Genomic DNA, 15,115 nt, shown 5'->3' with positions numbered 1-15,115 from the left:
AATAAATATACAACTCAAGATAACTAATGGTCAGTTAGGTTAGGTTAGCTACATTATAAATACTTTAAAACATTGTGGACGGTTGATTTGGTTAGGATAGCTACATTAAAGATACTGTGAAATCATGTAAACAGTTTCCCCCAAATAAATTCACCTGTTGTGGTACGGAAAAAAAAAGCGAGCATGAACTTCGTGGAACTTCGGGGTTGGCTCTCTCGTCTGTGAAAAGAAGGCTTGCCAACGTGAGTATTCGGGTATGTCCAGAAGGACGAGTGAATCGTAGGCTTCCCTCAGTGTACACCCGCCAAGCGCACATTCCAGCTGCAGGAACAAAATTAATTGGCTCATCACAATTTTAAATCCCTGATGCTTTTTTTTAAAATTCTTGTTGACTACTAGGTAATTATAGATGTTTTTTTTTTCAGTTTATGTCACACAGCGTTTAAGCTTAGGAAGCTCATATTGAAATTTATGTTTGCTTTTTTTTTTTTTTTTTTTTTAAACCAACGCACATGTAATGCAAAATGTTTGTCATTAATTGTATTGTTCTATTAATAATATGAAATGCTCTAATGAAGTGTGTCTTAGTTCCAAGTTGTTTTACTTAAAACACATAAATTTACTAACAAAATCATTATTGTAATTCCAGTTCCTAGTTGTCTTAAAAACTTTGTTATAATTTTTTTTTTCCTTCAAAATTTTCCAAGGGAAGGCTCCCCGAACATTTTTCTCTGGGGACTACTCAATACCCCCGGAACAGCTGGTAGGTTCCTGACACAAAATATTAGGGTCCCGCAAAAGTCCAGCATTCGCTTGAAGTGATTTTGTGGCCAGGGCTTTATATTTTTTTTTATCTCGTCTTTTCCTTTTTATCGGAGCCGTTTCATTAAACATCTTAAATTTTGGTCTGCAAATAAATTGATTCGATAGTCGACGTAGCTGCTCCGGCAGTGAATTCTAGCGGCGGGTGCGGAGACTACTTTTAATTCGCGTCCAGAAACGTAGTTGAAAACACAATTTGCGTATTTTTATCGCGCTAGGCACTATTTTAAAGAATTATACGTTAAACTTTGTGTCCGATTTTCATATTACAAGTTTATTTGCAACATAGAAAGTAATGAATTTGTTCGTTACCGAGGTAAAATGTTATACCTCTGTCGAATACTGAAAGACTTGAAAACTTCGGAATTGTCCGGGGTTGTGGCAGCAGGTTTCCCCACCCGTAAACGGCCAGTGCTGCCCTCGGCCAGCGAACGCGCGTACTGAGATGTCTACTAGCGCCACGCGGCGGCAGCGCTCGGTACCTGCTGCTCACTGGTCGCTGTTGCGTCGCCGTCTCAGTGGCGGTTGGGCGGTTGTCATAGAACAAGGATGGAGGTATAGAAGTGCGGCACCTACAGTGGAAACTGAAACCTAGTTTGGCGTGACATCTGTAGGATGGGCCCATAACTACAACTAAAAAACCTCGGGTGGAGAGTTCAAATATTAAGTTTTTTTAGTGTTTTGTTCAATAGGAGCGTTAGAGAACTCCACATAACCCCAACAAGTTTACAAATAATTTACCATTAGTTTACCACAACAAAAAAAAAAATTGCAATTGAGTTGCAAAACCTAGCACAAAATTATTTCTTTTTCTTTCAAAGACTTTGAAAATTTAATAAAAATAAAACATAATAAATGAGTTTTAGAATGTGGTTGTATACAACATAGTGCACATGTTATTTTATTATTATTTTAATACTCTTTTGTAATCAATGTCATGATTTTATTGTTTAAAATAATGTAATTTTATATTTTGTGTTCCCAAAAATGGGGTCGAACAATATGTAAAACAAATAAATCTAAAACGGGAATTATAAAAAAACATAATCTACTTCAGTCCGCCCCTGAATTTTGAAGTTTTTTTTTTGTAAAATATTAGATGTATTTTTGTTTTTAAAATTCTTAAAAATTGATGATAATTTTTCCCTGTGGTTAATTGTAAGACAAGTAGGCGGTGAGCAATAAAATTACAAATGTACGCTAGGATTAATTAAGTTTATTAAGTTAGACTGAATAGTGGTTAGTAAGTAGTCTTCTAACTTACAGTTGCAACCTATGTATTCAGTATCATTGCAGCCTATCTCCTTTCAGATTCTTTATGCTAGTCACGAGTTGTCCGTTCTTCGAATTTTTTTTTTTTTTTTTTTAAGGCAAGCTAAAGTTCTGATGACAGGGACAACATTTGGGGCGAGGGTGGTAAAGGAGGGGGGGGGGGGGGGGAGGAAGTTTCACTCTGTCAGTCGGCTAGAGAGTTTTTCTGCTGATTTTGCCCTGGGATCCGAGTTATGCCCCCTCACCGCCTTTCTACATCCCCCCCCCTCCTTTTTCCCACCTTTTCAATAGGCGTTCACGAAGTCGTGACTACGGTGTGATTCATAGTTTTTCTCTCTCCAGCCGAGCATTAATTATCCCAAAGTGGCCATTATTCTTCTTCTTCTCAACAGGCCTAAGACCCGAATGCGGTGTGCTTCGGCTAATGCGAAACTTTTTTTTTTTTTTTTTTTTTTTTTTTTAGAAACAACTCCTGATCGTAAATCCTGTCGATAACCGCGCGAAAATCAAACTTTCACGGAGCTTGTCCTACACACGTTCTTATTAGTAGCAAAGGAGAGACAGTTCTGTATGATTACTAATATATTTATATTTACAGGGGTGCCCACAAGGGGGGGGGGGGGGGTAACGACGCAGACTGCGTCATTAAAATTTCAGGGGGGGGGGGGGTGGTTAAAAGACGAGAAAAATGTATATATTATTTACATAATTATAGCTTATAATGTGAAAATACGTTTCTGGTGCTTTGATAATTGAAAGGGATCTTGTAAATCAAATTGGCAACCCCGCACTTTCCTCAACAAAAGCAGTTTGGCATCTGTCGGTTCAGGATGGAAATATTACCTGATATGACCAAAATTATTATTAGAAAATCAGTTTTAATTAATGCAAAATGTGATAAAATATAATACTAAAAAAGTATAATATTATAAAATAATTGAGTAAATCATTGAGAAAATGGCATAAAACATTTCGAGGGGGGGGGGGCGCATCATTAAGTTAGGGGGGGGTGAGTCATAGTGTTTGGGGGGGGGGGGTGGGCACCTCTGATATTTATATTGTTGATATAAATTAAGAATATAAGTTACATGATAAATATACCGATAAATACTTCAGGTTTAAAATAAAATACCAACTAAATGAATATCTATTATAATAAAATGTTAGTCTTAAATATATATATTTTTTGTAGTGAAGTATGTAATATAATTTATTTAAAATAGTACTATCATAGTACATCATAGCGAGGTTTGATTCAAAACAATATTACAACTTTATCAAAACATTGAAATCATTAATTAATAATTAATTAAATTACGAAAAAATTCTTTAACTAATAGGTTATTTGCAATACAATAAAACAAATAAAAATATACAATTTTTTAAATCAATAATAATAATAATTTAATAAGTGTACCTGGCGAGATAAGATTAAATGTCAAATGCACTTATAGTGCAGGGGGTTGGTTGCACAGGAAACATCCTTTCTAAAGGCTCGAAAAAAACTTGTTAATTGCATTTATGCTAGATAGTGTAACATTTAATTAATTAACTCTTTTATATCCTGAAGTTTTGACATACAACGTGGCCACACAAATGTGCAATAAAATTTCCCTGACTCTTTCTTTATTTCTCCTTATCCGATATCTACAATTTCCCAGACTTTTTTTAAAAAAAAAATATTAATCTAATATGTGCTATTCCGAAAGAAATCACGATATTTCAGCCTTCGCCATTCCCATATCTGTCCTAGGATTATATGATAAAAACCAGAATTCAAACAGAATAATGTATACTCAATTTCATACTGTGCATGACTACGTACTAAAACACTATCTAAAAAAAAAAACTTTCACATTCTGGGTGATGGCAAACTGGAGCATCGAATTTTCCCCTTCAAATTACTACCACAGGGGAATTTCCATTACTTTCCCAAGATTTTAAATATATTACCCGATTTTCCCTGACCGATCGCGACTTCCTTCCCTGATTTTTTTTTCCCTGACTTCAGCGAATGTGCAAAAACAGTGACATTTAGACGCGGAGACGGACGATCGTCCCACTTAGCTGACCTGCGTGTAAGGAGGTGAAGCTAAGAAGCAAGATAAGAAAGGGATGGCTGAGTAGAGAACGGGAAAAAAAAAAAGAAGTCTTTGTTCACCGTAAATCCAGTCGAGGTGATTTTTTTTTTCCTTCTATCTCTCGAGGCGGAGTGATATCAGTCGCATCAAGACACTAGTTCCAATTCTCGCGCATGAGGTGCGCGCTAGGTTGTCTTCCCCTGAGTCTCTCTTTTTTTTTGGTTCTCTTTCCCTTTTTTCCCTCCTTTTCTTCCTCGACACTACTTCCCTCTGCCCCATTTACCGCTTGATGCATTTGTCTTCGCTCTCCTTCCCCCCCCCTTTTTTTCCCTCTTTCACCCTTCTTCATTCTGCTTCCCCACCCCCACCCCTTAACCTATCATTTTATCCCAACCTGGTCGCATAAAACACGCTGCTCTTTTGTTCGCTGGAGACTTTATCGCACACGCGCGCGCGCGGTTCGCATGCATTTTCCCAACCCCCTTCGCACATACCTAACACCCTTCCTCCCCCACCCAACTACATGGTGAGTGGCTGGTTGGTTGCATGCATGCAAGCGGCGAGAGAACGTTGCTGCGTCGAACCATGCTAAATAACAGCGGGCCAATCCTACGCCTGGATGCGCTACCTCATCACCCACTCTTTCCCCCCTCCCATCGTACCAACCAACCCGCAAAAAACTATTTTTCCACGTGATCGACGAGGTTACAAGTACGCGGTTCAATGAAAATCACAATCCGCCAAGTTAGGTTGCAACGGTATCACATTTATGCAACGAAAATTCTAATTTTTTGACACGTCTATAAAACGTGAACACGTCTATAAAATTGCTTCCATAGTTTGAGGCAACTAAAAACAAAAGGAATGATAACAAAATATGGGGATACAGTTATCATCTCCATCCAAAATTTAATCACACCACTGGATAGCTAGATGATCAAAGAATTCGTCACGCTAAGTGAGGGCTGTGACGCATCGCGCGCGGTGGAGGGGGAAGCGCCGCCATTTTGAGGTCATTTTGTTGCGTTTCGAGATTTCCATTTCGTATAACTTTTGACTCGGAGAAGCTACGACGTTCTTTAGAGTTTAAATCATTAGCTCTCATAAAAATCTATCGATTGCTTTTATAAAATATTAGTGTAAAATAGTTACAGTGAATATATTTATGGTGTTAAAATAAAAATAAAATAGCTTATTTTATATTTTGTCTAGAAAATATTAGCTATTACGTACACGTATTCACGTACAACACACGGCCGTGCTACATCCCATTTTTATTGTAAAGCCGGAATCGCAATAGCCCGTCGCTTCCGTCCGTCATCCGTCTGTACGTCTCTCTTTACGTCCGTCAACGTCACGCAGCTAGCCGAGCGGTTCGTAACATGACTTCGTTCGTCCGTCAGAATACTTTCCTGAATCGGTGGCTGCCAACAATGCATGTTCTTGACGTGACAACGTCGAATATATCGATGAACGCCGGCTGCACGCACGAAAATGTGTCCCGTTACGCACATTGTCCCGTTACGCCCATTGTACGCTTGCGCCGCATCTATCTCTCCTCCACCCGATTGGAACAACCATCGATTAGACTTTTTCGAGGCACATTAAACTTGAAACACTCCTATTTGTTTCCTACTTTTCCTATCATTTCCTTAACACATTAACACAGATTGGAAGAAGTTAGATAGCAAACATGTATAAAAGTTATAGTTAAAATAATCTCTTCGTTAAAGTAATAAACACATTTGAATTAATGAGTGCAAATAAAAGTAAATTGATCAATTAAATTGTAGATTTCATTTCACTCCTTCTTTGTATCCATACAAAAATAGTGATAATTCAATAAAAATGATTCAATTTTATTCATAAAAGTATGCAATCATTTCATCAATGTTTTGTTATGACGTTGTCACGTTAAACTATCGTCCGTAAACCGACTTTGCTGACAACCAATTTTTTGGTGTGGACGCTTTGTTTGTCTGGAGGGCTTTCCTCCGAGTTCCGCCACACGCGCTCACGTGGCCGAGATGGTATCACCGTCTGACGAACTGCGACAAGCCTGACACTAACTGCCTTATTTTTCCCCAATTTTTTTTGTGTTTCAATTTTTTTTTTTTTACCGTTTTGAATGTGCGCGTCGTGTCACGACCGACGGAATCACGGGAAAGAGATATCATCGTGAGCGAGTTTATTGGTCGTAAAAAAAAGTACTTGAGCTTTTTGAAAGCCGACAACTTTTTTTTTTTTTTTTTAAATAAGCGTGCGTTGTTTCAGAAAGTTTCGTAAAACGAAAAAAAACTTGACAGAAAAAAAAATTGGCGCGTGGCCGTGGCGGTGCGTTAGAAGTGGAACTTCACGCGTTAATTTATAACTATAACGTTAAAACCTTAGAATAAAGTACACAACGGGAGGTTCAAAATTGTAGCATATATAGTAAAAATAAAAAATAATTGTTTGTCTGTAAAGTCGGTTTACGGACGATAGTTTAACGTGACAACGTCATAACAAAACATTGATGAAATGATTGCATACTTTTATGAATAAAATTGAATAATTTTTATTGAATTATCAATAATTTCTATGGATAAAAAGAAGGAGTGAAATGAAATCTACAATTTAATTGAAAAATTTACTTTTATTTGCACTCATTAATTCAAATATGTTTATTACTTTAACGAACAGATTATTTTAACTATAACTTTTATACACGTTTGCTATTTAACTTCTTCCAAACTGTGTTATTATGTTAAGAATAGGACGATGATAGGAAAAGTAGGAAACGAATGGGAGTGTTTCAAGTTTAATGTGCCTCGAAAAAGTCAAATGCGGCGCAAGCGTACAATGAGCGTAACGGGACACAGCGTAACGGGACAATGTGCGAAATGGGACACCTTTTTCCTGCGTGCAGCCGGCGTTCATCGATTTATTAGACGTTGTCACGTCAAAAACTGTAAAAACGGTCTTTATTCGTTATTCCCAACTTTCGCCGACGAATGCCCCCCCCCCCCTCTCCTAAGTGTTGCACTTTTAGTTAAGCTTTAAATGAGTCATCAGTTGGGTAATGGGAATCATTCAAGTTTCATCACAACACGGTTTTTCATGACCACGCAGAACGCACCTATTTCCCTGATACAATTTCAAGGTGAACAACTAATCGAGTGTAACAATATTTACCTAGCAAATTTTTGGATGAAAGTGTATCGTAAAAAAAAAAATTCTTGATATCGAACAGCTTCACTTCTGTGTCTCCCAGGTAAAGAGACACCTATATAATATCTATCGAATAAGAGGTGGAGCAATTCGTCTAACTGTAACACCAAACAATTTTATACACTAAAATCACATCTAAAAGTACCAACCAGTGATTTCGCAGGAAAGTATTTTCAAAATTTAAACATTGTTGTAAAAAATTAAGCCATGGAAAAAAAAGTAAAAGTTTTTCGAATATAATTAATTTTCCTTACGCTGTTTGACTTCTATATTTGGGCTACTTTAAAACGATTATGCTACAATAAGTGATCTTTGAAACTTGCATTCATCACAACATCCTAATGTTGCTTTTATATTTGAAATATTTTGACGACAAGTTAAACCCAAGATCAAACTAACTCTGTGGTTCTAGACTTCCGCCCATTCTTTGCGGTGCTGCAGGACTCACTAGGTTGAACACCAGAAGTTAAGACCAAAATAAAAATACACAGTGGTTCTACACAATGGTTGCTCTATGGAGTGGTGTAACTCAACAGACGGTAAAATAAGTAACCCCCCCACCCCTTTTTTTTTTTCATACAGAGCGTGATAAAAATTACGTTTTCAACTACATTTCTGGACGCGAATCACACGTAGTTTCCGCGCATGCCGCTAGAATTCGCTGCAAGGAGCAGCTACGTCGACAAGTATTAGGGATTTGACTAAAAAAAAACTGCCCATCTCGTTAGAACTCATTGGTAGAGACCGGAAAAAATAGCGGAATCATTTCGTGATAGGCTGAAATTCAAACATGTGTCCAGTTCTACTGGTTCTGCTATTGGTTCGAAGTTTAACTGGATCTCTGTGGGCCAGTGAGAGACCATCGACCAAAGAATCATCGAATCACAAGCTACCCAGCGGAGACGCCTCACAAGTTAGCACCCAATGAACACGCGTGTTTGCTTGAGAAATGCAGAGGTAAATGGAGGCTATCCTAGAGGTCATTGAATCCGCGAATTTTTCAGGTCTCTACTCATTGGGCAGTGAATAGAATAAAGGTTTGTGCAGAATTAGACGGCCACTTAACAGTTTTAAGGCGCCATCGACCTCACACAGCTGACAAACACGGCACGGGACAGCTTTTGCGACTGTTCCCCCATGTCGACCCGGCGAACCTTGGTTCACGCCGTCCGCAAGAGATGGCAGCACCGTGGCTACTCGCCTCTAAAGCGCCCCATGCACTAGCGGACATGCACGCCGACTTGGCTCGGCGAGCATATCCGCCAGTGCATGGGCTGGGGAAGCCTTCATTTCACAGACGAGAGAGCCACACCCGAAGTTCCCCGAAGTTCATGCTCGCTTGTTTTTTTTTTCCGTACCACAACAGGTGTATTTATTTGGGATGTAGCTTACTCATACGTCATAACGCCGTTCTATCTCATTGTACAAACCGGTTTGGCATTAAATTTTGCGGTCGATTAGGTTAGGTTAGCTACATTATAAATACTTTAAAACATTGTGGATGGTTGGTTATATTAGGTAAGTATAGCTACATTAAAAATACTGTAAAATCATTTTATGGTTGCTGAGCAAATAAATTTTTAATGTGTAGCTATCCAGCGCTAGGAAAAAGTTTACATGATTTCACAGTATCTTTAATGTAGCTATCCTAACCAAATCAACCGTCCACAATGTTTTAAAGTATTTATAATGTAGCTAACCTAACCTAATTGAACATTAGTTATCATGAGTTACAATGAACAAAAAAAAAAAACCGAAGATGCATTATCGGGCGTTTGGTTCTCTCGTCTGTGAAATGATGGCTTCCCATATGGGCTGGTCCGGCCTCTGTCAGACCGAGCATAGCTCGGCTCGCCGTCGGACGGAAAAACCCTCCAAGCCGAGCCCCGGACCGAGCATATCCGTCAGTGAGTGGCAGGTCCCAACATGCTCGCCCCGAGCCCACAGCGAGTGTGCTGTCTGTTGTCGCATCATCATGTCTTTTAATAACAAGAACGATTTTGAGAGGAGTTCATAAATTTATATAGCACTCTTCGACCAGTGTGGGATATAAGAAGTAAGGAATATGTCAATAGGCATATAAAACGAGAGTGCTACGAACAGCTAGTGAAAAAAGCCAAAGAAATGTTTCCAGACGCCAACGTCGACTTTGCGAAGGAAAAATTTTTGAAAATAAGAGTGCAAGCTAACGTCGTGAACTGCGAAAAATTAAAACATCCAACAAAAAATAATCCGCCTAACAGCGCAATGCTGCTTGCAGCCGTTGTGCAAGTACAAATCCGACTGTCTTTGTAGAGAAAGAAACGAACATGTTCGTGTATTGTGTGGTAACTGCGACCAAGTCCGCTAGTGTATTTGGGCGCTAAAGACGACGCCGGATGATCCAACGGGTGGTGACTCACCAGGTAGAAGACGGGGTGACTCACCAGGTATAAGACGGGGTGACCCACCAGGTAGAAGACGAGAGGTGACTCATCAGGTAGAAGACGGGGTGACTCACCAGGTAGAAGACGGGGTGACTCACCAGGTAGAAGACGGAGTGACTCACCAGGTAGAAGACGGAGTGGATCACCAGGTAGAAGACGGGGTGACTCACCAGGTAGAAGACGGGGTGACTCACCAGGTAGAAGACGGGGTGACTCACCAGGTAGAAGACGGAGTGACTCACCAGGTAGAAGACGGGGTGACTCACCAGGTAGAAGCCGGGGTGACTCAACAGGTAGAAGACGGAGTGACTCACCAGGTAGAAGACGGGGGTGATTCACCAGGTAGAAGACGGGAGGTGACTCACCAGGTAGAATACGGGGGTGACTCACCAGGTAGAAGACGGGGTGACTCACCAGGTAGAAGACGGGAGGTGACTCACCAGGTAGAAGACGGAGGTGTCTCACCAGGCAGAAGCCGGGGTGACTCACCAGGCAGAAGACGGGGTGACTCATCAGGTAGAAGACAGGGTGACTCACCAGGTAGAAGACGGAGGTGTCTCACCAAGTAGAAGACGGAGGTGTCTCACCAGGCAGAAGACGGGGTGACTCACCAGGCAGAAGACGGGGTGACTCACCAGGTAGAAGACGGGAGGTGACTCACCAGGTAGAAGACGGGAGATGACTCACCAGGTAGAAGACGGGAGATGACTCACCAGGTAGAATACGGGGTGACTCACCAGGTAGAAGACGGGGTGACTCACCAGGTAGAAGACGGGGTGACACACCAGGTAGAAGACGGGAGATGACACACCAGGTAGAAGACGGGAGATGACTCACCAGGCAGAAGACGGGGTGACTCACCAGGCAGAAGACGGGGTGACTCACCAGGTAGAAGACGGGCGTGAGCACGCCGAAGGACGTGAGCGCCGTGGACGCCAGCAGGATGCACACCGTCTTGCTGCGCAGCGTGGTGAAGTCGAAGAAGGGGTGACTCACCAGGTAGAATACGGGGCGACTCACCAGGCAGAAGACGGGGGTAGACTCGACAGGTAGAAGACGGGGTGACTGACATGGTAGCAGACGGGGTGACCCACCAGGTAGAAGACGGGGTGACTCGACAGGTAGAAGACGGGGGAAGACTCGACAGGTAGAAGACGGGGTGACTGACATGGTAGCAGACGGGGTGACCCACCAGGTAGAAGACGGGGTGACTCGACAGGTAGAAGACGGGGGAAGACTCGACAGGTAGAAGACGGGGTGACTGACATGGTAGCAGACGGGGTGACCCACCAGGCAGAAGACGGGGTGACTCGACAGGTAGAAGACGGGGGAAGACTCGACAGGTAGAAGACGGGGTGACTGACATGGTATCAGACGGGGTGACCCACCAGGCAGAAGACGGGGTGACTCACCAGGTAGAAGACGGGCGTGAGCACGCCGAACGACGTGAGCGCCGTGGACGCCAGCAGGATGCGCACCGTCTTGCTGCGCAGCGTGGTGAAGTCGAAGAAGGGCGGGCCGTCGTCCACCTTGTTCTTGTCCTTGATCTTGCGCTTCTGGTTCTTGAGGTGCAGGATGGCGCGCCGCTGCGGGTGGTACAGCGACGCCGAGCGGTAGAAGGTGCCCAGGATGAAGGTGAGGAACACCGAGCCCGTCACCGCCTGCAGCCCCAGCCGCCAGCCGATGGCGCTGCGCACACGGGCCGAAACGTCAGTCGCGCCGGGATTACTGTTCACTATAGCCGCGTGTCTTCTGAATATTAGCTCTTTCCTTGTGTACAGCCTGTCCATAGAAGAACGTCCCAGTTTTATATATATATATATATATATATATATATATATATATATATATATACCGGAAATATTCGCAGATTCATTTCGTGATAGGCTAGAATCCATAAAAGTTTGCCTTTTTACTGCATCATTGATTGGGCCACAGTTTATCTGAATGATACTCGGCCAATGAAAAACCTTTAACAAAAGAAGTATCGAATCACTAGCGTCCCAGTTAACAGGTGACACGAGTCAGTAGCCAATGAGCGAATGTAATTTTCCCACGTGCATAGAGGATCATGGAGTATATCCTACAGGTCATTGAAATCGCGAATTCTTCCGGTCTATATATATATAAATAATTGTGGCCAAAAAAAAAAACACTTTTTTTTGAGTCTCTGACGAAAATATGTTACTTTAACATGTTTTAAGAGCCCCCTTCAAAACACTGTTAAAAAAATTTTTTTTTTAAAGAGGTCGCTCAAAATTTTTAAAGATTCCCATAATCGTCGAAAATATTTTTTTTTATCTCTCGCTATTTCACTATTTTATACTATTAAAATGATTACGATCCTGAGTTTTTCAAGTCGATATTTTAATATTTATAGATAGCTCAAGATTTTTTTTTTTTTTTACGTTTCCAAGTAGAGTACCTACCTTAGACCTTTTCGAGCGACTTCTGAACATGAATACTAACGACCTTTTTATTTTTTTTCTTGAAGTTGACAATCTAATGAATATAAATAAGGCTAGAGAGAAACAAAAGAAAAATTCGAGACGATTTTCACTATTAAGATGTTATTGACAAAAAATTATAATTTTTTTAGTTTTATTTCTAATTTATTTTATTTTCAATAGTTACAATTTTTATGGTATTTATTATCAAATTTAGAGACAGCAAATCTCAATTATTAATATATATTTAGCAACGTTTAAGAATTCTGTTGATTAATGGACGACGCCATTACAGCCATGACAAACTAACAAATTTTCGTAAGACTCGAAAAAAATTATTAGTTTTTTTTGGGCTACCCTATATATATATGTATATATATACATATATATTATAGTATCAACTGTAAGCGTTCTAGAGTTTTGGTTCCAGGTCACAATTAAAAGAATAACTCAAAACAGTTTTGTACTGCTTTGTTGTATTCTCGCTTGCAGCGCCCACATAACTCCTGAGCATAAAGCGTTCTGTGTTCTGAAATGTGCTCAGAGCGAATCGGTAATTTCAGTTCAAAACGTGCGTTTTTGATTGAAGTTCACACCGGTTACAGTTTTCTTCAGAGATTTTTTTTCCCCGCTGGCTTACACGTTCACCCGGCATAACGCCATGCAAATTATTCCTCCCTCCCCATTATTGGTAACGTTAGGTATACAAAAAAAAATTCTCACATCTACGTATTTTTAGGTGGTACAGTGCACTAACTTACTTCCACACGTAAACAACAGATTTTTCATATTTACTGATGAGGAAAATGTGGCATTATCGCTAAATATGGAAACAAGAGATCCAAATTTGGGAAACAAGTACCGTCCCATATTTCAGCATATTTCACTAGATTAAATATTTAACAGAGGAACGAAATAAAAACCCCACCAATACTTATTAAAGCTGTCTACACCTACCAAGATGGCAGTACAATCTGACGTGGTTCGCGGTCAAAGTGACACACAACATTTAGTACGTTGCATTTTACTTTCGACATCACGCGATTTCGCCTTCTGGAGGCTTCATCTCTGAGTCCTTGCCAAGACCCGATCCAAATTAAGAAAATTTCGTTGATCCGAGCTATTGTTCGTGACCTCACACACGCACGGTTACAAGTAGTTGCTGGCACTTTTGAAAAAAAAAAATTTCGAGTTGGAAAAATACGATACTAAAAGAGGCAACACCTCGGGTGTATCTGGCGGGAGTGGAGCCTTCACCAGGAGGGTTCGGGGAGATTTGGAATACTCTTAGACCCCGAGACCCGGTGTCATGTCCCGGCGATCGAGGCCTGTCCTAGGGGTCTGGGGGAATTAAAAAAAAAAATAATTTTTTTTGATCACCTTTTTCACAGATACGAGTACCAAGGACCCTCATCATCATCATCATCATCATCATCATCATCATCATCACCGGTGCAAAACGCAGCACGAGCGCTTGAAGTTACCTCCACCGTCATCACACCCTTGATGGGAAATTTACGAGTATCACGCGATTTGCCTGAAGGCGGTTTGCCTAAACATGAATTCGTTACGGCGATTTGCATAAAGTCATTTCGCCTAAAAGGAGTTTTGCCTAACGTCGAATTGCCTAACGGCTATTTTCCTAAAGGCGATTTGCCTAACGGTCTTTTCCTTTAAGGAGTTCTGCCTGACGGCGATTTGCCTAACGGCGTTTTGTCTAACTCCGATTTTCCAAACGGCGTTTTGCCTAATGGCGATTTGCTTAACGGCGTTTTGCCTAACTACGATTTGGGCAACGGATTTTTGCCTAACGGCGACTTTCCTAACGGCGTTTTGCCTAATGGCCTTTTGCTAAATGGAGTTTTGCCTAAAATTAGGCAAAACGCCTTTAGGCAAAACGACACATGCCCAAATTTACCCTGGGGGGGGGGGAGATGAAATCACGGCCCACCTGATGGATCCTTTGATGAACACCGACATGACGGCGATCCCCAAGCCGCTGCCCGACACGATGAAGATCTCCACGAACTCCCGTCTCTTCTTGAAGTACTGCGCCACCATCAGCGTGGAGCAGTCTCGCGTCATACCAACACCTACGCCTGTGAGCAAAACAACAATCACACGTTCCGTCTTCGGATTTTCATTTTGACGTGACAACGTCTAATAAATCGATGAACGCCGGCTGCACGCACGAAAAAAGTGTCCCGTAACGCACATTGTCCCGTTACGCTCATTGTACGCTTGCGCCGCATCTATCTCTCTTCCACTCGATTGGAACTACCATCGATTTGACTTTTCCGAGGCACATTAAACTTGAAACACTACCATTCGTTTCCTACTTTTCATATCATCGTCCTATCCTTAACAGAATAACACAGATTGTAAGAAGTTAAATAGCAAACGTGTATAAAAGTTATAGTTAAAATAATCTCTTCGTTAAAGTAATAAACATGTTTGAATTAATGAGTGCAAATAAAAGTAGATTTATCAATTAAATTGTAGATTTCATTTCACTCCTTCTTTGTATCTATACAAAATAGTGATAATTCAATAAAAACGATTCAATTTTATTCATAAAAGTATGCAATCATTTCATCAATGTTTAGTTATGACGTCTCGTTAAACTATCGTCCGTAAACCGACTTTACAGACAAGTCGGTTTACGGACGATAGTTTAACGTGACAACGACATAACAAAACATTGATGAAAGGATTTCATACTTTTATGAATAAAATTGAATCGTTTTTATTGAATTATCACTTTTGTATGGATACAAAGAATGAGTGAAATAAAATCTACAATTTAATTGATAAATTTACTTTTATTTGCACTCATTTTACTTTAACGAAGAGATTA

At 40.8% G+C, this 15,115-nt stretch overlaps 1 protein-coding gene across 1 annotated transcript in view; it reads right to left on the bottom strand.

Annotated features, from left to right (window-relative positions):
* LOC134538683 (monocarboxylate transporter 12-like) overlaps positions 1 to 15,115 on the bottom strand; it is a 45,403-nt gene that overhangs the window by 15,065 nt on the left and 15,223 nt on the right. Inside the window, exons 2-3 of the mRNA XM_063380101.1 lie at positions 14,210 to 14,357; positions 11,224 to 11,500 (exon numbers count right to left, since the gene is read on the bottom strand). Of these exons, the coding sequence (XP_063236171.1) occupies positions 11,224 to 11,500; positions 14,210 to 14,357 (425 nt within the window). The remainder of the gene's footprint in view (positions 1 to 11,223; positions 11,501 to 14,209; positions 14,358 to 15,115) is intronic.

The sequence above is a fragment of the Bacillus rossius genome, chromosome 14 (assembly GCF_032445375.1).
Source record: "Bacillus rossius redtenbacheri isolate Brsri chromosome 14, Brsri_v3, whole genome shotgun sequence".
In the NCBI taxonomy this organism is placed as follows: Eukaryota; Metazoa; Arthropoda; class Insecta; order Phasmatodea; family Bacillidae; genus Bacillus; species Bacillus rossius.
The sequence above is the reverse complement of the archived record's forward strand: the minus strand, read 5'-3'. Positions and strand labels throughout refer to the sequence as shown.